Below are 25851 nucleotides of genomic sequence, written 5' to 3' on the forward strand. Positions count from 1 at the left end.
TCCATAGCACAGTCAGTATGGGTTCAGGTAGACCCTGGTTTCAAAAACCTGAACTCCCAGTGTAACTTTGGAAAATTACTCCATTTTTTCTGAACACTCTGTTTCTTTATGTGCAAAAGGGGGATGACTACCTCTCCCACAGAGTGTAATGAATTTAATGAGACAGCACTCAGTACACAGAATGTCTGGTACATGGCTGATGCTCAGTGGATGACAGCTCTTAGTTCTAGGACAGACAGACTTCAAGAGAACTTCTAGGAAGAACTTCCTCCACATCCAGCTCCTCTACAAGCATCAAGATGCATTGGAAGTAGATGGGGTAGACTATGCTATTGAGGGATGAACAGAAGAATAAAATATACAATTCAGATTGGTTTATTCTCCCTCCCAAAATATACTTCTATTTGTTGTTGGTTTTTTCTACACCCTACACGGGGCTCAAACTCACAACCCCAAGATCAAGAGTCGTACACTTCTCTGAGCCAGCCAGGCACCCCCCATTTGGTATCTTCTTTATTTGAAAGTTAATCAACAAGAAGAGCCTTGGCTGACTCACAGGGATGCTTAGGAAGTAACTCCGCATACCAACACCCCCCGACCTTACATTCTTTTTTTAATGTACAAATGATACAGACTTGACATTTAAAAAAATTTTTTTTACAAATGGAGAGAAGAGACCAAGCCAGGATGACTTCCCACAAGGAAGGGATCTAAGGGCTGCCCCATGAACTTCAGGCCAACTTGGCTACTTCCTCCTCTTGTACCTATGAAGAAAATCCGCAGAGTAAAGACCAACTCCCAAAGCCAGGAAGAGGAAGGAGGAGCTTTCCCATGAAAGGTCCAATCCCCAACAGGCACAACCTCTGGCCCTCCAAAAGGGCAAACATTACCTGGATTTAGACTTAAAGTTTCCTCCTCGTCTCTGGTGGGGCAGGCCCAACTGTTTCCTTTCTTCAAAGGAGGGGCTGCAAGTGAGAAGATGAGACACTGAAATGAAGCCCGACAGACAGACAATGTCTCATTGCCGCCCCCACCCAGCTCCCACATGAAGCAGCAGCATCACTGACGCACCGTTTTCAGGGCCTGAGGTTCTAAGCCTGGTCTTTCCACCTGATAATACGGGATTGTGGAAGTCAGGGCCCAGCTCTAAAAAAAGACTGGAAGTTCCGTCTATCCCCAACCCAACCCCAGCCCAAGGGATACTGATCTGGGGGTGGGGGTGGGGGGTAACATTCCTAAGAGCAAACCATGATCCTTTGCCTTTCTAGCTCTCCTGAGAGAAAGGTCTATTTCTGAACCAGAAATTTTCACCTCCAAGGCAGGAGGGCCTTAACACTTTCCTCCTGTTCTCACCCTGGGATCCAGAGATGGGCTTAGCTGGGGATGGGGGGCAGGGGTGGGTGTCAGACAGGAACCCTTAAAATTATATATTATAAAGCTACAAGTATATGGGAATTGGGGAGTACAGAAGGAGGAAGAAGGTATATAGCTCTGATCAAAATACAAAGAGCCCCATGATGACTTAAAACCCTACCCAGCTCGATACTGTTTCAGGGCCTTCTTGCTTGTGTTGGTAAGCTCTTCATCAAATACAGATTTCTTCACCTGCTTTTGTTTCTTGGCTGTGCACAGAAAGCATGGGTTAGATATGTCCTCTTTGGCTCAAGCTTCTAAATCCTATCCTTAAGTTCAGGGTAATGGTTCCAAGTTTAGTGGATGTTCTGGCCAGATGATTTACTGACATGGCAACAAGACATCGGATCCCAGCAGAAAAGGGATGAGGAATTCAGAAGTGGCAGGTGTGACGAACCACTCCAAAGGATGATTGCAGAGTCCCAAAGTGAAAAGAACCACTGAAATGTGAAATGGGCTGAAGACTGACTTCACTTCTTTTTACCCTGACCTGCTCCTCCAAGGAGCAGTTTGTAAGGACTTAGGCTCGAGTCAGAAAGGTCTGGGTTCAGATCCTAGCTCTCCCCACTAACCATGGGGTCACTTCACCACTTGGGAACCCAAAAATAACTGTACATACTGGTACACACATTACTCAAAAAATATGGGCTCTTATTAACCCTCCAATTTTCTCCCTGACCAGAAGCACAAGTTTCAGGGAGAACCTTCCTACGAGCTCCTATGGGCTCCCCATCTCCCTACCAGGGCCTCTTCCTGGCTCCTCCTCAGGCATTGCTCGGGCCCTCTTGGCTCTGCGGTTCCTCTTGGCCAGGCGCTCAGCAAACATCTGTGCCTTCAGGATTTCAAACTGGGACCTTTCCTCTGCCTAGAAAGGATGATGTGAGTACGGAACAGACCAGAAGTGCTGACCCATGCCACTGGGCAGGGACCCAACCACTTACTGTCATCTCTCCCTTTTTCTTGGCATCCTTCATAAACTTTTTCCTCTTCTTCTTTCCCCTTAAGGCCAAGTCAAACTCCTGCAGAGCCTTGGCAACTAGAATGAGGAGGGAGTACGAGATTTCAGGTACTGTTTAACATCTTTTTTAAAAAGAAGTACACATATTTTAAATTGGTACGTAAGAGTTCAAAATGAGAAGCAGCAACTCACATCCTCTGCTGGTGGTTACCTCTCCATCTCACTAACATGCTTGTTCCACTATTTCTCCATTAATCCACTTGAGACATTCGTTATCTACATCGTGTTGTGAAAGATGATTTGGTTCACTTATACTCCCAGACCCTCCCGCCATATAGTTGTAACTAGGTTTAACACAGAAATTTAACATGCATGCACCCTTTTTGTCCCATCAGATATAGGCAGTATTTCTTAAACTGCTGGTACAGGGTGCCTGGGTGGCTCAGTCGTTAAGCGTCTGCCTTCAGCTCAGGTCATGATCCCAGGGTCCTGGGATCGAGTCCCGCATCGGGCTCCCTGCTCCGTGGGAGACCTGCTTCTCCCTCTCCCACTCCCCCTGCTTGTGTTCCCTCTCTCGCTTTGTCTCTCTCTGTCAAATAAATAAATAAAATCTTTAAAAAAAAAAAAATTGCTGGTACAACCTCTTTGGAGGGTAATTTTGCAATCCCTAACAAAATAATAAATGCACATATCCTCTAGCCTACAATTTCACTTTCGGGGATTTATCCTGCAAATCAAATGCACGTGCTTAATTGTGAAAGGGCATTTGTACAGTTAATTCACTACATGGCTGGAATAGCAAAAGATTACAAACAACTTCAATGTCCCTCAACAGGGGATTAATTAAATAAATTATAATCTATCCACATGATGGAAGACTATGCAGCCATTAAAAAAAAAAAAAGGCAGCTATGTATGTGCCTGTATAAAATCTAAGCTATAAAATTAACTGGAAAAAACAAGGTGTAGAAAAATGTGAATTTGTGTGATAAAAAGGGGGGTGGGGAGGGCAGGGAATACTTATAAATATTCCTGACCTACTTTTTTTTTTTAAATTGTGGCAAAACAGATACAACATAAGATTTGCCATTTTACCCATTTATTTTTTTTTTAATGTTTATTTATTTGAGAGAGAGAGAGAGAGAGCAGGGAGAAGGGCAGAGGGAGAGGGAGAGACAGTCTTAAGTAGACTCCGTGCTGACTGCAGAGCCCGATGCGGGGCTCAATCTCACAACCTGAGCTGAAACTGAAAGTTGGACACTTAACCTGACTGCACCACCCAGGCACCCCTTACCCATTCTTAAGTGCACAACTCGGTGGCATTAATCATGTGCACAGGATTGCACAACCATCACCGTGACCTGTTTCTGTAACTTCTTCATCATCCCCAAACAGAAGCTCTGTAACCGTTCATAACGCCCTCCCCACAACCCCTAGAAATCTCTGTTCTACTTTCTGCATCTATGGATTTACCTCATATAAGGAGGATCATATCTATTTGTCCTTTTGCATCTGGATCATTTCACTTAGGTTCACCCTTGCAGTGTGTATCTACTTCATTATGGCTAAACCATACTCTATGGGACGTGCACACCACATCTTCTGTGACTGTCCATCTGCTGACACACACAGGTCGCTTCTACCCCTTGGCCACTGGACACCGGCATACAGTGTGCCTCTGAGTCCCTGTTCTCAGTTCTTCTGGGAACAGGCCTAGCAGTGGCTGTGCTGAGTTCCAGGAGAACTCAGACCCAGCTTTTTGAGGGACCTCTCCAACATACTTTTTTCCTTCTTCCTCTCTTCCTTGGTCTGGAACCAGCTTCTCTCAGGCTCATGGTTCGGTGCCTCCTTCCCCTTCTCCAGGAGCCGCTTTGCTGTGTTGATCTATGGAGACAGCACAAGGGTGGCTGCCACGACAGCGCCAACTGTTAAGATGTCACACGGCAGCTGCAGGACAGCACCTGTCTGGCCGACACCGGGTATGGCAGGGCAGGACTGGCAGGGACCGCCGTGGCCCGCTTCCCGCCCCGCCCTGCAGGCCCCCCCCGCCAGTCTCGGTGCAGCCCTACCTGAGCTTCTGAATGCTGCAGCTCCTTCTCCTCGGCCTCTAGCTGCAGAACTGCATACACGTCCTTCTCCATCTTCTCAATCTTGTCCCGGAATTTGAGGATGACATCTCAAGGGAAGAGAACAACAAAAATTTTTAAATAAGGATAAATACTGTGTAACTGATGAAAATAATAGAGATGTGTATTTAGTGACAACAGAAAATTGGGGTTTTTTATGGGTGACTTCTCCACTTCACAACACACCCCCTCCTCATCCCACCCCCAAAGAGCCTGCTGCGCTTGGAATAAATTTCAAACTCCTACATGTGGCCCCTGCCTACCTCTCGGAGCTTCTATCTCCACCCTTGCTCACCGTGCCCTGGGCCCTCTCTGGCTCTTCCTTCACTGACTCGCACACCGCATCCGCTCCTGCCTCAGAGGCTTTGCCCTGGTTTTCTCTGCTTGGCACACTGTCTGCAGACTGCTCATGGTTACCTCATTCTTATCTAGGACTCAGCTCAAATGCCATCTGTCCAGAGGCCTTTCCTAAACAGCTTTCGAAAGCAGCATCTCTCCTCCTGACATTCTGGATCACATCTACTCTTATTATTTATTGTCTTCTTCCTACCAGAATATCAGATGTTTTGTTTCCTGCTATATCCCTAATACCTAGGATAGAATAAACAGCACCCGGCACTTGGTAGTACTCAATAATTGCTAGCTGATAGAATGAGTTAAGTGAAAATGAAAAAAATGAAAGAAAAAAGACATGTATAAATGGAATAAAGGTCTCAAAGGATATGTCCCTAAATGCTAACAGTGGTGAGCTCTTCCACAAGCAATTACATTTTGGCTTTTATTTACTAATTTCTAATAATGAATATATATATGTTATTTTTATAAATTTAAAAAACAAAGAATGTGACCCTGCAGATGAGAAAGAAATGAACGAAAGACATCTAAAAACAAGTAAGTGCTGACCTCTTTCCCCCACCAAAAGGAAGGGGGGTGGTGATTAATAGGGCTTTTGCCCCAAGAAGAAGCCTTCTCTTCCCAAAGGTTGGAAAATAACCTATGAGTGGGGCACTCGAGGTGTTAAGTCTGTCATCATTTCCTTTCACAGAAAGAGAGACACAGAGGGGCAAGGGGAGACCGGCCCAGGGTCACTCAGCAAGGAAGTGGCAGGCCTGGAGTTCAAATCCAGCTCCTGACTACTCTCACCTATTACCCTCTGCTCTTGGCTCTGTCCCACAGAGTCTGATCCAGGACCCACCCTGCCCACCCCAACCGCCCTGAGCTGCTACAGTGGTGCCCGCTCACCTTGGGGAAGTATCCGGGCCTTCACGGGGGCCTTGGCGGCTTTTACGATCTCCTTCAGCATCTTCCGCTCCTCTTCTCCCACCAGAGACACCGAGCGCCCAGCCCTGCCAGCCCGCGCTGTTCGCCCCACCCGGTGGACGTAATGCTTGATGGTGTTGGGCATTGTGAAGTTAATTACCTGGAAGGTCAAAGTCAGACCAGTTGGAGAGAGACAGAACACAAGGAGGCAAAAAGACTCCCAGCAAAAGTTCAAGGAAGACAGAGGCTGCTCACCGTTTTAACCCCCTCGATGTCAAGTCCACGGGCTGCCACATCTGTGGCCACAAGGATGTCGATCTGTTCATCCTTAAAGCGCCTAGAAATAGCCACAAACAGATGTTCACCTGGATACTCAACCCCAAAAATGCTCCACCGGAGGCTGAGCCAGCAGAGAGAACACAAATCCTTTTGGATTCAAGCAGCAGAGTACAGATTGTCACAGTGATAATCTAAATGAGATCCTAAACGTCAGACCATCTGATACTCACATGACACCTTAAACATCCTGTAACATAGAACAAACATAGTTTGGTTTATACCACCTTAAGCCCCAACTCCTACAAATATGGAAGTTCAGGAACCACAGAGCTAGACTGTAGGAAGTAACAAATGCAAATGTCTCCGCATTCAAAGCAGCCTTTTTTTAAAAAAATACCTTGCAGCTGCCTATGATAAATGCAGACAGGTGAAGAATTCTAAAGGGTCCCTCCTGGCCTATGAGCATGACTTCATTCTACAAGAATTAAACAAAAACACATGGAAAACACAGGACGTGGCAAAGTACATGCTCAGGAAATGGTGGCTGGCTTTGATTTCAAATCTCGTTCTAACAGACCCAGGTATGCCCACTGCTCTGGAAAAGCTATAGAGAACAGGACATGTGCTGTGTCTTCCCAAGCCAGAATTTCCTGCCGTGGCCCCACTCAGCAGCTCCAACACTCAAGCCCTAGGGCATCAGTGTCAGCTTCTGTGAGACTATGAGGAATTCTCAATGTATCTAAGACCTAACCTTACAGCAGCTGGACTAAAATCTTTACACTGGGGGACTGTGCCGTCTGTATCCCCTGCAATCGCTCTAACATAACCTCTGGGTGGTATTCTCTCTCTCTCAATGAGGAGAGCCCTCTCTAAAGGATGGGAGGGAGCCTCAGCCCCCCGAACTTTACCGGAGCGCCTCCAGCCGCTGCGTCTGTGATAGGTTGCCGTGGAGCTCGCCCACCTGCAGCCCCAGGAGCCCCAGAAGGATGTGCATGCGGTGGGCCTGCTTCTTGGTCTGGGTGAACAGCATCACATGGTCAGTGAAGGTTCTTGTCAGCAGAGCTGGTGGGGAGAGAAGATTGAGCTGGAAGCCACCTCCGATAGACTCCCTCCACACCTGTGAAGGAGCTGATGTGGCTGGCACTGGGGGAGACAGGCAAGGTCCCTGCCTTGTGAGGCTCCCAGTCCAGGACACAGAGAAGCCAATTCCCAATTCCCAAGGCTGACAAATGCTGTGAGAGAGGGAAGGGAAGATGGAGAGGCAGCTTTAGGGCTGGCCTCTCTAAAGAGGTGATGTTAGGCTAAATGACAGGGCAGGCTCGTTCACAAGATTTGAGGAAAGATTCCAGGCAGAGGAAGGAGCAAACGTGAAGGCCCCAAGGCAGGACAAGCTTGGTGTGTTTGAGAGAACGGAAGCAGGAGAGTATGGCCGGGCACCCAGGCTGAGGACTCCAGGCAGGCAGGGGCCAGGTCCCAAAGGGCTGTACAGGACTCCCTAGGGAGTGTGGACTGTGGACTGAAAGCAATGGGAGACACCCGACCGTTGTAAATAGGGAGGTAACATGAGTGAATGTTCGCTTGTAAATGATCATTTTAAATGATCTGCAGTGTGGAGAATGGTCACCAAGGGACAAGAGTGGGAGTAGGAGCCTAGTCCAAGGCCACTGCAACAATTCAGGCAAAAGAGGCAGCAGGTTAAACCAAGGGCCAGAGGGGCAGTTTTGGGGGAAGTGGCTGGGCGTTCAGCAGCACCTAAGGAGGACTGGACCGTGGGAGGGAGGTGAGGTGACAGAAGAAAGGGGGAAGGACCCAAGGCCAAAGTGGCAGAGCACATTAATGGCAGTATCACGCAACAGGTCAGGGGAGCCCGTCAGAGGAAGTGCCAGGCAACACCCAGCCACTTGAGTGTGCCACCCACAGGGCCAAGGGAGTCCAGCAACCCCCTGCCCAGTCCCTCCCTGGGCTTTCACCTGCCACGATGGCTTCCCGGTCCCCTTCCCGATTCGGCCGGATCCGGATGAACTCCTGCCGCAGGAAGGGGGCCACATCCGTGTTGCTGTTTACAAATATTCGGACAGGATTCTTCAAGGAAACAGAAGCCAGATCTTTTACCTGCCCAGCACAAACACAGGGATGCTCACTCGTCTGCCAGAAGGCAGGGGGTAGGGGGTGGGGATGGGGGTGGAGGCAAGCCATGCTTGCCCCAGGCCACCCCCTGCAGCCCAGCCTGGGTCCTCTGCATTCACCCCACCAAGCAGAATTCCTGTGGCCCACCTCGTCTGTCATGGTGGCTGAGAAGAGCATGGTCTGGCGATGGTGGGAACACATCCGGATGATTTCCTTCATCTGTTCCTCGAAGTACTCATCCAGCATCCTGACGAGCAGGGAGAAGGAATCAAGAGAAATGGACTGAGCTCACATCTGTCACAATGATGGACAGAAAACATCAGACAAGCTGACGTTCTGATGTTGTAACTGGTTACGTTTCAGGCTTGTTTATTTACTTATGTATTAATATTGTTAGTTTACCCTTTCACCAAGATTCATCAAGAACTAGCATTTGGCCATATTTGCTTTATCTTTTTTCTTTTTTCTGAACTATATATAAGTAAGTGGCAGACATCACAACACCTTACCCCTAACCATCCCAGCACACAATGCCTAAGAAAAGACCTTCTCCTATATAACCATCATGTCATTATCACACCCCAAACATTTAAGTGTTTGAATAATACCTGAAGTACAGTCCAAGTTCAAATATCCCTAATTGTCCCCAAAATGTCATTTTATAGCTATCTTTTTATTTTTTTAATCCAGGAAACTGAAGTTCCTATGTTGCATTGGTTGTCATGTTTCTTCAGTCTCCCTTAATCTACAGAAGTCTCCTCAAGCTTTTTTACATTGTCTTTGCTCATTTCCCAGTAACTGGATTCAGTAACTCATGGAGGTGAGAACGTGCAGGGGTGCGGCTGTGTACTTCCCTCTCCATCAGGAGACACAGACCATCCGTTTGTTCCAGTACCACTGACGTGAGTTTGATCACATGACTGAGGTGGTATCGGCCAGTTCTATTCACTGTAAAGGAACCTTTTTGTCTTTGTAGATAATATTAATCAGAGGATTACTCTGACTCCAATTTGTTCAGCTGACTCAATCCTTCACAGTATTTCTTCCCCAGTTCAGGCTCCAGGTGAGCATCACGTACCGCATTTACTTGTCATGGTCCTTGATCTCCTTAATAGGAAACATCCACAGCCTTTCTTGGTCTTCTGAGACTTTAACATTTTTTTTTTTTTTAAAGATTTTTATTTATTTATTTGACAGAGAGAGAGATAGTGAGAGCAGGAACACAAGCAGGGGGAGTGGGAGAGGGAGAAGCAGGCTTCCTGCCGAGCAGGGAGCCCGATGTGGGACTCGATCCCAGGACCCCGGGATCATGACCTGAGCTGAAGGCAGACGCTTAACGACTGAGCCACCCAGGTGCCCGAGACTTTAACATTTTTTAAGAAGACAGTTCCCTTCCCCTTTAAAACCTCAATCAGATCACATTCCCTTTGCTCAGAAAGATCTCCTTTACCTCCCTCATGACTCAAGAATGGTTCATTTGCTCTAGGGAAATCAATCAGTTATTCAACGAACACTTACTGAGCATGTGCTGGATACTAGACGCAACCCTGGGCACAGAGCAGCAAGCAGCACAAAGCCAGCCCCTCATAAATATGTTCCAGAGGAGAGAAGGGTCACAACCACCACACAGGCATTCAGGTGACAATGTAGGAGGTTGGAGAGGCATAGCACCTCAGAGAGTGGAAAGCAGGAACTGTTTTAGACAGTGGCCAGCAAAGGCCCTTCGGATAAGTGACAACTGGAGCAGAAACCTGAGGAAGGTACAGGTCATTCCAAGCTGAGGGGACAGAAAGCGCAGAAGCCCTTACGTGGGGCTGTGCTGATAGGACTTCCCAATGGATGCTTTGTGGGTGGGAGATGAGGACACAAGAGCAATGCAAACAATTCTGGCCTGAACCACTGGGAGGACAGAGCTGCCATGCCCGGAGATGGGAAAGGGAGGGAGGGGCATATGGGGTCCGAAGCTCAGCTCAGGACCTCTTTAGTTTGGAGATGCTTCAATTGGAGAGTAAATCTGAATGGGCTTTGGGCTTGTGGCCTCCTTCCCCTGCCCCCACTCTGATCATGAGTCCAGTTCACTGAGGTTCATTCTGTTCGGTCATGAAGGAAAGAGGGCAACAGATGGGACCCGTATGAGAGAAGAGGGAGGCAGGGAGTCCCCTACCACAGTAATAGAGGCTGTTTGTTGAGTCCTCACCGTGCCCTGCCACTCTACTGTATTCCTCATGGAATCCTCTACACCATGAAAGGGGGTGTAATTCTTATCCCTCACAAACAAGAAGAGATTTGCTTTAGAATCTAAGTAAAAGGGGTGCCTGCCTGGCTCAGCTGGTGGAGCATGCTACTCTTGATGTCAGGGTTATGAGCTCGAGTCCCATGTTGAGTATAGGGATTACTTAAAAATTTTAAAAAGCTTAAACAAACAAAGAATCTAAATAATATTTCCAAATCTCAGTTAGGAAATGGCAGAGCCAGAATTTGATTTACCCTCCCTCTCAACCATTACATCACAGAGAGAGAAAAAAAGCAGGATAATCCAGACTAATGATGAACAGATGTCCAGATGTGAGCAGCTGAACTGTCATCGCACACATGGCCATGGCAAGATCCATGAAGACTAATGCAGAAGCAGGTTCTCTTCTGGGGTGTGGCCCCCAGGACCCCGGAGCACTTGGGGCCCCACCATTTCAGGTGTACCTGTCAGCCTCATCCAGGATGAGCACCTCAATACTGCTCAGGTGGAAGGAAGGGCAGTTGTGGAGATGATCGATGAGCCGGCCTGGGGTGGCGATGAGGATGTCGGGCGCTGCCCTCAGAGCTGCTTCCTGAGACTTCACATCCAAGCCTCCTGCAGAGAAGAGCCCCGCCAAGTGGCCAAGTCAGTCAGTTGTTCAACAGTCTGGACTTGGCCCTGCCACCTGCCACGTCCCATGCCAGATGCCAGGGAAATAGCAGAGAACAAGACTGACAAAGGCCCCGCCTGTGTGGATTTTACAAGACATTGGGAGAGACAGATTATTTCATTACAACTATGCTAAGTGTGAAAAAAGATGATGACATGAGGGCACTTCAGAACCGAAGGATTCAAACACCCAGGGACTGACAGAAGCAGCTGTCAAAGCAAACAATTTCTCCATCCCCTTTGCCTTCCCACTGCACAGAGAGGATTACATGAAGGTTGGAGAACAGTACCATAGAATATCATCAGAAAAATTCTGCCCCAAATATTTGATTCTCTATTCATACAAAGCAAAAATTACATTCTAAATTTGTTCAGTCCCAAGAAAATTTTTTTGCCCTGAATTTTGAAGTTTCATTTTTTAAGGCTCGTTAAATCTCAGTGAAACCCTCTCCCTTCCCCCCAAGCTCTCTACTCTGAAAACACCTCATCTGGTTTTTCAAGTGGGTTTAATCACAGGAAGGCTTTCCTGGTACTTGTCATCCTCAGATGGTGGGGCACACCCACCCTCCACCACTTCACAGTCTCTCAGGGGCCGCCAGACACTCACCCACGGCCAGGCAGGTGGTGATGTTGCAGAACTGAGCCAGCTGCTTGGTGACGGAGTGCACCTGGATGCCCAGTTCTCGGGTGGGAACCAGCACGAGCACGCGCGTGACAGGAGCCTGGCGGGGTTTGTAGATCAGACGCTCCAAGACAGGCAGGGCGAAAGCAGCAGTTTTACCTGGAGAAGGCAGCAGGAACCAGTGAGAGGAGCTTCAGTCCCTTCAAGGTTCAGGTTTTCACCTGAGCCCAGAAGACCTACATATATGCTCAAGGGGAAATGAAGCAACTTTTTTTTCATAAAGCTTTTTTTCACAGGGCCAATGTAAAAAATCTGAGAAGTACATAAAAAATATGAAAATAATAAAAATCACCCACAGTTCAGCCAACCAGAGATAAACATTAACCTAATGGTATTTAGATTACCAACATTTTTCTTAATGGACAGAAATATAAGAATTAAAAATTTAATGCAGTAACACTATATATTCTGTTCAGTAATCCCTTTCAAAAAAAGCATAACAGGGACACCTGGCTGGCTCAGTTGGTAGAGCATGCAGCTCTTGATCTTGGGGTTATGAGTTTGAGCCCCATGCTGGGCGTAGAGATCACTTAAAAACAAAAACAAAAAAACCATATTTCCTGTTTCTTTAAATACTCTTTACTTTCAAATGGTTGCATAATATTCTGTCATGTGACTACTTCTACTCTATAATTTACTGATACAGAACACCATGATGAAAGTCTGTTTCATAAAATCTTTACTCCTATTGCAGCACCTGGATGGCTCAGTTGGTTGGGCGTCTGACTCTTGATTTCAGATCAGGTCATGATCTCAGGGTCGTGGGATAAAGCCTTGCACTGGGCTCCGCTCTCAGCAGGGAGTCTGCTTGAGGATTCACTCTCTCCCTTTCCCTCTCCCCCGGCCCCTCTTAAATTAAAAAAAAATCTTTACTCTTACTATGGCAGCAACAAGAGATCATGATCAGAGACACCCTAATAGGAATAGTTACAGGTTATAGATTTCAGGGGGTCTCATGAAGGTCACCTTTATTTATACATAATCCCCAGTCATAGGAGTAAAAAATGTTCATCACAACATTATATATTAGTGCAGTTAATTATAGAGCAGAAACAGCTATATAACAATACTATACAACCATTTTTTAAAAAGTGAAGAGTACTTAGGGCACCTGGGTGGCTCTGTCATTAAGCGTCTGCCTTCAGCTCAGGTCATGATCCCAGCGTCCTGGGATCGAGCCCCGCATCGGGCTCCCTGCTCCGCGGGAAGCCTGCTTCTCCCTCTCCCACTCCCCTTGCTTGTGTTCCCTCTCTCACTGTGTCTCTCTCTGTCAAATAAATGAATAAAATCTTTAAAAAAAAAAAAAAAAGTGAAGAGTACTTAAAGAAATAGGAAAATATATGTTGAGATTTAAGGGAAATTAATAAGCAAGAATATATAGTGTTATTGCATTACAATTTGTATTTGCATATTTAGCAAAGTGGCCCTTGTGTAAATCAATCTAGACCCCTGCTGTAGGTTGAACATCCTCCTCCTGCCTCCTCCTCTCCCCACCCCCCAAGTCACTATCCTTTATACCTGTCCCAGTGGCTGCACAGGCACAGATATCCTTCCCCAACAGACCCACAGGTATGCATGCCTTCTGGATTGGGGTGGGCTGCTTGAAGCCCATGGCTGTAATGGCCTGAAGAGAAAAGATGGGGTCATACAGGATGGGGAGGAGGAGTCTCAGCATGAAACAAACAAGGCAGGTTTCCACACAGGTGGTGACTCCTTCAGTCCCTCCCAGTCATTCATTCTACAAACATTCATCAAGTGCCGACTACGTGGGAGATCTGTTCTAGGCACTGAGATACAGCAGTAAACCAAAGAAATAAAGACCCTGCCCTTGGCAATCTTACAGTCTGGTAGGGAAAAAGACCAAAAATCATCACATGCCATATGGAGAAAACCACAGCATTCAAGGGGGCTGGGAACGAGTACGATTTATAGTAGGGTCAGGGAAAGTCTCACTGAGCAGAAGATACTGAGTAGAACCCTGAAAGAGGTGAGGAGCACCCCAACCAGATTACTGGAAAAACTTTCCAGGCAGAGGGAACAGTAAGTGCAAAGGCCCTGAGGAAGAAAACGCCTAACCTGTTTGAGGGCCAGGGAGGAGGCCAAGGTGGCCAGAGCAGAATGAGTGCTAGGAGACATCACCAGAGGAGACCAGAAAGGGCAAGGATTAATAGGCCAAGATGGAACTTTTTAAGAGGGTTCTCTGGCAGCTGTGTGGACAACAGAATTTAGGGAGGCAAAGAGCCCAGTTTAGGGCAGGGAGCCTAGTTAAGGGGTGATTGCAATAATTCCATGGTTGCCAAAAGAAGCAACTACCTTCAGAAGAGGGCGGGAAAGGTTCATGTCCTGGAATGAGAGGTTTTCATCATACTGAGATGCATCTTCAAAAAATCCTCCTGTTTCCTACACCAGGAAATCAAAAGACAGAATGAGAATTCAGCAAAATGGGCCCAAGGAAACTAACTGGCCTTAAAGTCCTGTCAGGTTGCAAAAATAAGCTGCATGCTCTTTTCCATGCTCATGCTCACTTGTCTTTTCTTCTTCTTCTGCTCCTTTACTTTGAGTGTATCTGTGGAGAAAAATAGAGCTGACCATCAGGGCTCGTACTTACTGAGCATTTATAATCTGCTAGCTGCTGTCCTAAGTGCTTTCTGTAGCTACCTCACTGAATCCACACAACAGCCTGAGGGGGCTACTCTCATTAGCTTCGTTTGACAGTGAGGACACGTGCAGCAAGCTCGGCAAGTTCCAGGCTCTCAACAACTGCACTCTATTATCATGCTCGAGCACTCCTTTCTGCAAGAAATATTTACGAAGGACCCACCACGCGGCTGGGCCCATCTGAGGTGGGATGTGGGGGACCTATCACCCCAAATAAGTCTGAGTCTTAGAGGTGCCAGCAGCTGTGTGGGGCTGGGGAGGAGGGAAAGGGTATGGTCTGCCAGCAAAGTACAACAACCCTAACAAAACCCCAAGAAAAAAAGAGAAGCTAGGAGTTCAACATGGAGATCTTAAATGTGACTGTAGAAGAACACAGGAAGTCCTACAAAGGAAAGGTGGACTCGTTCCAATTTCCTGTCCCCGTTTCCGACAGCGTCTCTGTAATGCCCACCTGCTTTGGTGAGGATGTTCTCATCAGCTGACGAGTAATCGGTCTCTGAGTCTTCATCTTCCGGGCCTTCCTCATCTTTCCCTTCAGGGTCTTCCTGCTCCTCTGGTTCAGAGCCCTCCTTTGCTTCTTTCTCCTTCTCTGACTTCCCAGACTTAGCTTCTTTATCCTGGAAAAAATATTATAGTAAAGCAAGGCAACTACAAACTTCAGGAAATCTAGAACCTCTGAAGAGCAATACCATGCTCTCCAGCCTGGGCAGAACGCTCTGCGGACTCTCAGTGATTATTAACAACAGACACACAGAGAAGCCTGTCTGCACCCCCACACTCCAATTCAGGCTTAAAGAAAAATGGTGGGGAGGGCAAAGCTCAGGGCTTTCCACAGAGAAGTACCTGCTTTGCTTTCTCACCTCTGCTTTCCTTTTCTTGCGAACTTTCTCAATCTTCTCATCTAATGTAGTGGCTGCCCTCTGCAGATAAAAATAAGATGAATAAGAAGCATATATATGGGAAAGAGACAAAGCAAGGTTTCTCTGAGGGTTGGGTCTCCCATGTTAATACAGAAGAGGCTCGTCTGTCCTTGGATAGATTAATCAATCTGCAGATTATTCACAACAACAACAAAACAAATAAATAGTCAAGTGTGAAAAATCTTTACCTGGAACCAAGAAGAACATCCACATTTTGGAAGGTGTTTACTATTAAGAAGAACAGAATTACCAAGAGATGTCACATTTATAGCTGAATGCTACTTAGAAAAATCCTTCCCCATGCCAATCAGACAGAATTTAGCCTAGCAATTAAAGGCTGAAATCAAAGCAAATTCTGCTGAAACTTTTAGAAAGGGTAAGTAATGGCAGGCCTCCTTTACCTATGCTCAAAGCACCCTGAACTGCCACGGCATTTGTCACAACTACAATTAACTATTTGTTTTTGTATTTGTAATTATTTGTTTACTTATCTTTTACCCTGCTGGACTGCAAGCTTTATAAGACCAAGTCTTTAATTACATGGGGCCTATATACCCGGACCTGGGAACAAATGTAAAATTTGTTAAGTGAACCTGGAGTGAACTTTCATCAAAACATGGAACAGGGAAACAAACATTTCATAATTATTTTGAAAAAGGAAAATTTCTCTGGCATTCTCTGAAAAAGTACTGAAAAGGAAAAAAAAAAATCACAAAGAAATCCTGTCCAGGTAACCATGAAAAGGCAATGCTAGTTGATTTTAATCAGAACACCAAGAGAGTGTGGTGTAAATAGCTCTGTGCTATTTCTGCAGCATTTCTCTTTGAGGCCCATGGAATGGAAAATGTCGCTGATGCACCTTCTAGCTCGCTCACCGGATTCAAAGGAAAACATGGGATCTTGACAAATAAGCAGATGACGGTGACATCTGTAGCAGCTTTGGCTATGCTATGTGGGAACCAGGGACCCTAAACAGTGAGATCACCTGGCAAGTGACAGAATGACAGCGTCTGTGGGGCAGATCAAAACACTACTACCAAGGGTGCATGCTAGATTGTTCTTTGTTACAAACTAATGTAACAAAGGTTTCTCTCTAGTATTCAAAACAAGGAGAGAACACCTACAAAAAGAGACCATTTTAACATAGCTATGCCCACTTCTTTTCTAAGTCAAGCAATTTATATGTGATATTTGGTATTCCTAAACCAGTAGACCAGTATTACCAGATTTCCTCTGAAACGTTTTCACATTTTAGTGTGTATAATATCAGGAATGGTCTCCCTTAATATATATACGGAAGTTAATCTGAGTTCGCCATGCCCTCCTCCAGGAAAAGCCGTCATGGACATCTTCTAATGAAGGAAATAAGATATTTCTGATACTTTAAAATATCATCTGTAGATCAATTCATGTGTTTGTAATTAGTCTGTAATAAATCTATGTTGCAACATTTTACACTTTGGTTTTAATCAAGACTGGGGGTTTTTGTGACTCTTATCCCCACCCCATCAAAACTACACCACATATTTCCAAGAGTTCCAGCATTTGCTGAATGTAAGCAGATGGCAAAAGGCAGTGAGGTTAGACCCCAAAACCTACTGTCCAACCTCAATAGCCCACGGCCTGGAACTGCCAATCACTGTCCGTTCTCACCTTCTTCTTGAGCTGGCTCATGACATCGGCCATGGCCCAGCTGCCATCGTATGCCCCCTCCTTCTCAGTGAAAACGAAGTCAGGGTTGAAATCAGTGCTCCGGTTCTTCTGCAAGGCTTTCTGCTTTCTGCCCAGCACGATGGGCCCCTGAGAAGGGGGAGAAGCAGGATGACTACAGGGCTGAAACAACACAGAACAGGAATCTACAATTGTCATGGGAGATCTTAACGTGGCTCTCTCAGTAACTGACAAATTAAGCAGACAAAAAATAAGTGTCTGCAGAAAATCTGAAGAGCACAATCAACAAGCTTCGTTCCTGTGAACATTATAGACAAGGCTGCATCAACCGCTAGAGAGTGCGCATTCTGAACAAACATGGAATAGGTGCAAAAACTGATCACACAAGAGGCCTTTAAGCAAATCTTCAAAAAGTTCCAAAGAATCAATATCATACAGACTTTCTTCTCTTGCAGCAATTCAATTAAGTTAGAAACCAATCATTGGGAGCGCCTGGGTGGCTCAGTCGTTAAGCGTCTGCCTTCGGCTCAGGTCATGATCCCGGGGTCCCGGGATCGAGCCCTACATCGGGCTCCCTGCTCGGCGGGAAGCCTGCTTCTCCCTCTCCCATTCCCCCTGCTTGTGTTCCCTCTCTTGCTGTGTCTCTCTCTGTCAAATAAATAAAAAATCTTAAAAAAAAAAAAAAAAAAGAAACCAATCACAAAAACCCAAACATCTAAAAACTGGAAAGGAAGACTGATTTATGGCTTCTGAGAACTAGAAACTGACCTTTTTTTCCTCACTTGAGTTAAACAATCTCGTAAGAACTCGTAAGAACTCTCACCCTAAAGTTCATTATTAATAATGATTACATATCATTTCTAGCTGTACAGAACTTCACATTTTAACTTCGGCATTATCATTTGCCATATTTGCTCCAGTCCTTTTTCATAATAGTTTTCCATTCAAGAAATGAAAAGATCATTCTAGCTGCTGCTAAGTAGTGAATGGGGCGGGGGGGGGGCGGCGGGCAAGAGAAAGGCTGGAGACCAGGTACCTTAGGATGCTGGGTCTCCAGGCACAAGGTGGCAGTGGCCTGGTCTAGGGTGAGCTAGGAAAAGGGGGAGAAGTTAAAAGAGCTGAGCTAGCCTGAACGAAACTGGAGGGGAGTGAGAAGGAAGCAGCTGTCAAGGATGATGCTTAGGTTTCTGGCTTGAGATGGAGCAGGTTGGGAAGGTGAGGGAGACCCGAGTTTGGCTTTGGTGAAGCTGAATTCGTGGAGGCCATGGGACACCCAGGTGGAGGTGTCTGTAGGCAGATGAGGCCATAGTAGGGCAAACACCTGGGCTGGATCTTTGTAGGGTGAGCCCCTTTTTCATGACACTGTTCCTCTTTTAACTGCCACACTGCTTAATGTCTGTAACCCTCCCACCCAGCATAAGCTTCAGAAGAGTGGTGTCCTTGCCCATCTTGTTCACTGCTGTGTCCCGAACGCTGAACACTAGGTATAGCCTACAGACACCTCCACCCGGGTGTCCCATGGCCTCCACGTCAATAAATACTGGCTTAATGAACGAACCCCTGATGAGGAACCACGACTGGCTTGGCCCCTGGATCTCTATGATCTGTTACATAGAGCCCGGATTCAACACCAGTGAATGGGTACTAAGTTCGCCAAGACGACACGGCGCGTTACCGGCACAGGCGCAGAGGTGAGGAAAAGCGAGTGGAGACCAAACTGAGGAAGATCTTGGGGTCCCCTTCCAGGGACACTTGCCGGCCTGGCAGGAGGATGCTGCGGAGCTAGGGGCAGGGGCCCGAGGAATCACGGAGAAGGGAAGCAATCACGGAAATCTGCACGCCGCCGCGTCCCCAACCCCGATCGGCTCATACCTCCTCTTCCTCCTCTCCGGAGTCAGACTCAGGATCCCCTGGCACCTCGTCATCTTCGCCTATGGTCCCGATTAAACCCAGCTCCTCGAGCATGCTGCCACAGCACCACTTCCGGAAACCAGCTCGCACACAGGCCGGCCCTTACTTTCCGACGGCCTCCTCGTCGTCACTGCGCATGTGCTGACATCACTTCCGTTTGGGGGAAGGCCCTGCGACGCTCCTTCCCCTGAGCGCGGAGTGCGCACGCGGCAATCTAGGAGGTGGTTTCGGGTGACGGAGTCCGTCGCCGGCTGGGCTTCGGTGAATTCCTTTGTCTTGGTCGCTGGCCGCGGCGTGCGGCGTGCGCCGTGCGGAGGAGGTGCGCTGGCGGAGCTCTGTGTCTGTGCATTTGCGGACAGAAAGTTGTGGAAGAAATGGCAATAAACGGTTAGCAGGGATTGCTACTGGGTAGAATTATGTGCTTTTTATTTTCTTCTTAGATCTTTTCCATAAAAAAGAAAAGAAGTTAAACAAAACTAAGACTAGCTAACACTTATATAGCAGTTACTGCGCCCGGAGAACTGATTACTTTTATATGCATTAACTAATTTAATCACCATAGCAACCCTAGCAGAAGATACCATTACTGTGGGCGTTTTACGTACGGGGAGATTGAGACACAGAAAGGTTCCCAAGGCCACCCAGCCAAGATTACAACCCAGGCAGTGGCTCCAGAGTCTAGAAAGTAGGTCCCAGAGCTTACCAGAAGCTTTTCCTCTCCTTTCTGAGTGTGGAAATCTTGGCTCGTAACTGCGCTTATGATCACCTCCTCTAGGCAACTTTCCCTTAAACATCTCAAACGTGTAGTTCTCCCAGACTACCCATCCTTGGTAGCTATTTGCTCCTGTGTGCCTGTGATTTGTACCATTTTCAAGTGTACAGTTCAGTGGCATTAATTACATTCACGATGTTGTGCAACCATCACTACTGTGTGTTTCCAGAATTTTTTTCATGAGCACAAATGAATATAACCATTAAGCAACAGGTCCCCATTCGCCTCTCCCCAGTCCTGATAACCTTTCATCTACTTTCTGTCTCTATGAATTTGCCTATCTTAGATATTTCATATAAGTTGAACTTTTACAATATTTATCCTTTCGTGTCTGGCTTATTTCCCTTAGCAGTATTTTCAAGGTTCATCCATGCTGTATGTAGCCTGTGTCAGAACCTCACTGAGGATGAATGATGTGCTGGTTGAATGTACATACCACATTTGGTGTATCCATCCGTCAGCTGAGGGGCACTTGGGTTGCTCCCACCTTTTGACTATTGTGAATACTGCTGCAATGAACAGTGACCTACAAGGATATATTTGAGTCTCTGTTTTCAGTTCTTTTGGGTATATACCTAAGAGTGAAATTGCTGGGTAAAATGAAAATTCTAATGTTTAGCTTTTTGAGGAACCACCAAATTATGTTCCACAGTGGCTACACCATTTTACATCCCCACTAGTAATGCATAAGGCTTCCAGTTTCTCCACATCCTTGGCAACACTTGCTGTTTTCCTCCTTTTTTAAATTTTATTTATTTTTTATTGTAGCTTCAGGTGTCTTTTAATGGTGGTTCTGATCGTGGTGAGTTTCATACCCTAGCCTCAGACACTGAATCTTGTGAATGAAGAATATCTATCACTTTGAGTGTTATTTCTTTCGCTATGGATCCTAATGGAAGGTCTACCTCTCATAAGCACGTAGACACAAAGTTTTTTTATACAGTCACAGGGGCCTAGTTGACCCCTGAAGTTCATCCAATCATCCCAAGTGAAATTCCTTGTTCCAGGCAATAGACAGGAGAGACTTGATCTGATTCATCTTCTGTCCACTTCTCTTCACTTCTGCTCCCACCACCTCATTCAAGTCACCATCTTCTCTCAACTGGATATCTGCAGCAACAGATTGGTCTTCTAGAGTCTCCTGTTGCCTCTCTTCAGTCCATTCTCCACACAATAGAGAGATCTTTCACAAACCCAAATCCTATTGCCTCGATCCCCTGCTTGAACACTACGGTACGCTTAGAATAAAATCCCAACTCCTTCTGAGCAACATGATCTAGCTCTTTCCTACCCCATCAACTTCTACTACTACTCTCCCCTTGTTTCCTCTACTCCAGCCACACTGGCCTTCCTATTACCCACACAAGCCAATCTCGTTCCCACCTAAGGACCATTATGCTGACTGTTCTCGCTACGCAGAATGCTGTTCCCTTCAGTCAGTGTGTGACTGGCTCATGCCCATCCTCTGACCACCGCATAAACGAGCAGCACCCATCTTGCAGTCACGCCCTATCCCATCCCTCTTACTTCCCTCCTAGCACTTAGCACTCTTTGAGATAATTTTATTAGTTAATTTAGTGAACTTGTGTAGAGTCTGTCTTGCTAGATATGAGCTCCAGAAGGGTGAGGGCTTTGTCTAACTTGTTCACTGCTGTATCCCAAGTGCTTAGTATAGTGCTTGGCACATAGCGGGCACCCAGTGAATGCCAGGTGAATAAACAAGTGAATGAATGTCTTTACATGTTTTTGAATCGTTTTCAGATGTATATCAGGTCTGTATGCCCATGTTTGCTCAATTCAAATAGACCTTATGTCAGCTCTGGCTGACATCATTACCTGAGCTCTGCAGGGCAGGAAGCATGTCCAACTCTCGGGCCATAGAGCAGTGCTGCAATTTCACTATTTATAATAAAGGACCAACATTTTAAATTTCCAATCCAGGGGTACCTGGCTGGCTCAGTTGGTAGAGCATGTGACTCTTGATCTCAGGATTGTGGGTTTGAGCCCCACCTTGGTTGTAGAGATTACTTAAAAATCTTTAAAAAATAAATTTAAATAAATTTAAATAAAATTTCCAGCTGGCTCAGTTGGTAGAGCATGTGACTCTTGATCTCAGGATTGTGAGTTTGAGCCCCCACCTTGGTTGTAGAGATTACTTAAAAAATCTTTTAAAAATAAATTAAGGGGCTCCTGGGTGGCTCAGTTGGTTAAGCGACTGCCTTCAGCTCAGGTCATGATCCTGGAGTCCCTGGATCGAGTCCCGCATCGGGCTCCCTGCTTGGCAGGGAGTCTGCTTCGTCCTCTGACCCTATCCCCTCTCATGTGTTCTCTCTCTCTCAAATAAATAAATAAAATCTTTAAAAAAAAAAATAAAAAAATAAAAAAATAAATAAAAAAAAATAAATTAAAATAAATTTAAAATAAATAAAATTTCCAGCTGGCTCAGTTGGTAGAGCATGTGACTCTTGATCTCAGGATTGTGGGTTTGAGCCCCACCTTGGTTGTAGAGATTACTTAAAAAATCTTTTAAAAATAAATTAAAATAAATTTAAAATAAATAAAATTTCTAATCCACTGCAGACTGGTACTTATGTGAAATACAGTGAAATATTATAGCAATGCCAGTTTGCTAGAAAACTTTCTAAAATCTTATTCTCAATTTCTGTACTTTATTGTCCTGAACAGGTAATAAACACTTTACAAACAGGCACCAGGTACAGTCCATATTTTAGACGCAATTTTTTTTTTTTCCCCAAAGATTTTATTTATTGACAGAGACACAGCGAGAGAGGGAACACAAGCAGGGGCAGTGGGCGAGGGAGAAGCAGGCTTCCCGCCGAGCAGGGAGCCCGATGCGGGGCTCGATCCCAGGACCCTGAGGTCATGACCCTAGCCGAAGGCAGACGCTTAACGACTGAGCCACCCAGGCGCCCCGGTACAGTCCATATTTTGAGTCAAACTGTCATTCGAGCTCAGCACAACACACGGTAGATGTCAGTGTTTAGAGCATTTCCTCGAACTCTTAGAAAACCAAGACAAGAACATCACACTGGATTAAAGGCAAAGATGGACACGAACAGACTTTGTTTACTATAAAACATCAAATAATGCCAATTGTTAGAGCAGTGCTGTCCATTGGAACTTTCTGCAGCAATTAAAATGTCTTGTATCTGTCCTGTCCAGTAGGGTAACCACTAGCCACGTGTGGATTGATTTTTCCATTTTTTGTTTTATTTAAGTTAAATAGCCCCCCGTGGCTAGTGGCAAATATTTTCGATAGTGCAGCTAGATCAAGTTATGTCTTTGAAAATACGGTCCTCCATCTCCTTTAGAACCTGATATCCTATCAGTGTCCAAGATCTGTCTCATTCTACTGCCTAGATGTTGGTCCAGTCAGACCTTCCCCCATTCCCCAATTCAGTGGATGACAATTCCATTCAAGGAACCATGCGTACTTGATTTCTCCCCCTCCTTTACTACCCCCACCCAACCTCCCATTCTTCATATCGTCTCAGTATTACCTCCATCTCACAGCTCCCTCTAATTCTCCCCATCTCCCCCATCACCATATCTCACCTGGAGAGCAGCCTCATAACCAGCTTCCCTGGGGCCAGTCTTGTTCACCATTCCCATCCTCCCTGCCTCGGTGAAAAGTCTTGAGTGACTTCCACTGTTTTTTTATTTTTGGTTTTAATTATTATTATTATTATTTTTTACTTCCATTGTTTTTTAGGATAAAGACAAACCTCCTCCTTCTGGGCCTATAAGCCCCTCCTTTGTCTGGCCCCATTCCCACTCCCAACCCTTACGTAGGTCAAATTCCATCTTTTTCTTTTTTTTTTTTTAAATAGAAGTCTATCATGATCAGTGCAATTCTTTGGAGCGCCAGACACAGTTTTAATTTTACTTTCATTTGTTGTGAGTTGGTAAGTGGTCTTTCCCACTAAATCATCAGCTCCATGAGGACCAAGACGAGGTATGTTTTTTGCTCACCATTTTATACTACCTAGCCTGGCAGGATGATATTTGGTATCAGGGCAGGTTAGCAGAGTGTTTGAGCTCACAGCTTGTGGAAGTAGCTCTCTAGGTTCAAATCCCTGGCTCCACCTCTTACTAGGTGTGACTTCGGCGAATTACCTTCCCTGTGTATCCATTTTCTCACCTGTAAAATGGCAACAGAGTAACACCGACCTCTTAGAGTTTTAGATTACATATTTAAAACAGCGCTTGGCACACGGTGAGCACTGGATAATGTCAGTTATTATTAAATGAGTATAAATCATTATTTCATAAATGAAGACAGGTATCCCATAATTTTTGAAAGTTTACATTACACCACCTCGCTTTTATGAAAGACCTGCATCAGTTACCCGTTTGCACTAACAGAAAGAAATCAGAAGAGGATGTTTGCTTTTGAAAAAAAAAAAAAAAAGGCAAAAAGCAAAAATAGCTCTCAACGTTTGTTTTGCAGCCAGCGGTTACAGAGCCAGCGCGGCCCCAGCAGCAAGAGTGGTGCCACCAAGCTCCTTCCCCATGACTCCACTCAGCATCTCAGCATCCAGCTGCCAGAGCTTTGAAATGTGTCTGTGAGTATCTGTACTTTATCTCAGTTTATTTTGTGCATCCGTTGCCATGATGTGTCATAAGGTATCAGAAGAACCTAAAGGGTTATTTTTTGGGGGGTCTGGAACACTCAAAAAAGTTTCCATATAGGGCGCCTGGGTGGCTCAGTCGGTTAAGCGACTGCCTTCGGCTCAGGTCATGATCCTGGAGTCCCGGGATCGAGTCCCGCATCGGGCTCCCTGCTCGGCGGGGAGTCTGCTTCTCCCTCTGACCCTCCTCCGTCTCATGCTCTCTCTATCTCATTCTCTCTGTCTCAAATAAATAAATAAAATCTTTAAAAAAAAAAAAAGTTTCCATATAAATTTAACAGTAATTGCTCCTTCATGTTAAGACATTTCCACTTACAGTAGAAATGCTCTACTTTGGAAGAGCAGGAAACCTGTATGTGGACTCTGCCTCCCTATTAGGATCCTCCAGTTGGGGGCACGTGGGTGAGACTGGGGGGCTGGAGAAGGTAGAAGGGAAGGGACCTGCTCCTTGTTTGCTGAACATTCCTGCGAGTGTCACTCCAACAGCAATTCTTCTTCCTGGAAATGACTGTTCATTCCAGTTTCCAGCTGGTTCTAGTTTGCAGGTTTTTATCATTCTTTTTTAAATACAGCACCAGCTTCACTGTACCTGTTCAGAGCACCAGCAACAGCTGAGTGGTGCTGCCTCCTCCACCCCAGTTGGAGTCCCGGCCCCACGAGAACTTCCTCTGGGTTCAGAGACACCAGCAGGTTAGTGCCTCTCTGTTGCATTGGCCCCCTTCTCTCAACTCCTTAGTTTTGGTGTTTCCAGCCTCTTCCAGATGTCCTCCCAACTCATGCCTGCTCCCTGCACTTACTACTCAGTGTCCCTTTTTGCCTTTTGTGGTGTTAACCCCTGGTATGTTTACTTTTCAAGTATGTTCACAAAATCTTTGATTTCCTTCCTTCAAGAGGTAGAGCTGAATTCCCCACTTGAGTGCAGGCTGTACTTAGTGACTTGCTTCTAAACAATAGAATGTGGGGACAGTGTTGGAGTTCATAAAAAACTTAGTGGCTACACTTAGTACTTCCTTGAATCACATGCTCTGGGAGAAGTGTTGAGGACATTCTAGCAGCCTATGCAAAGGCCCATGTAATGAGGAATGAGGCCTCCTGGCAACAGCCAGTAAGAAACTGAGGCCTCTGTCATATGAGGAAGATACCATTTTTTTTTAAAGATAGTATTTATTTATTTGACAGAGAGAGAGAGAGCACAAGCAGGGCGAGTGGCAGGCAGAGGGAGAGGGAGAAGCAGGCTCCCCGCTGAGCAGGGAGCCCGACGTGGGGCTTGATCCCAGGACCCTGGGATCATGACCTGAGCCAAAGGCAGACACTTAACTGACTGAGCCACCCAGACAAGAAATAATGAGTGTTGGGGAGGATGTGGAGAAAAGGGAACCCTTGTGCACTGTTGGTGGGAATGTAAATTGGTGCAGCCACTGTGGAAAACAGTATGGACGTTTCTCAAAGAATTAAAAGGAGAGCTACCATATGATCCAGCAATCCCACTTCTGGGTATTTATCCAAAGGAAGCAAAAGTA

At 46.0% G+C, this 25851-nt stretch overlaps 1 protein-coding gene across 2 annotated transcripts; it reads right to left on the reverse strand.

Annotated features, from left to right (window-relative positions):
* Positions 1 to 359: 359 nt before the first annotated feature.
* Positions 360 to 19040, reverse strand: DDX27 (DEAD-box helicase 27). 2 transcript variants are annotated; one of them, XM_006731847.3, is made up of 21 exons: positions 18869 to 19039; positions 16979 to 17125; positions 15266 to 15325; positions 14857 to 15022; positions 14273 to 14313; positions 14061 to 14147; positions 13266 to 13371; positions 11673 to 11846; positions 10861 to 11011; positions 8311 to 8410; positions 8007 to 8148; positions 6945 to 7098; positions 6013 to 6094; positions 5740 to 5917; positions 4441 to 4547; positions 4153 to 4255; positions 2355 to 2449; positions 2155 to 2278; positions 1535 to 1622; positions 891 to 965; positions 360 to 764 (listed from the first exon to the last, which is right to left on the reverse strand). In XM_006731847.3, exons 1-21 carry the CDS (start codon positions 18959 to 18961, stop codon positions 746 to 748), a joined length of 2292 nt encoding a protein of 763 aa, XP_006731910.2. In that variant the 5' UTR covers positions 18962 to 19039; the 3' UTR covers positions 360 to 745. The 2 variants fall into 2 exon arrangements, with proteins under 2 accessions (XP_006731910.2, XP_081688050.1); XM_081831924.1 differs by lacking the exons at positions 360 to 764; positions 891 to 965; positions 1535 to 1622; positions 2155 to 2278 and adding an exon at positions 2564 to 2647 and having other exon boundaries at positions 18869 to 19040.
* Between the last annotated feature and the right edge of the window lie 6811 nt (positions 19041 to 25851).

This window comes from Leptonychotes weddellii, chromosome 10 (genome assembly GCF_054177405.1).
Source record: "Leptonychotes weddellii isolate Sample4059 chromosome 10, ASM5417740v2, whole genome shotgun sequence".
NCBI lineage: Eukaryota > Metazoa > Chordata > Mammalia > Carnivora > Phocidae > Leptonychotes > Leptonychotes weddellii.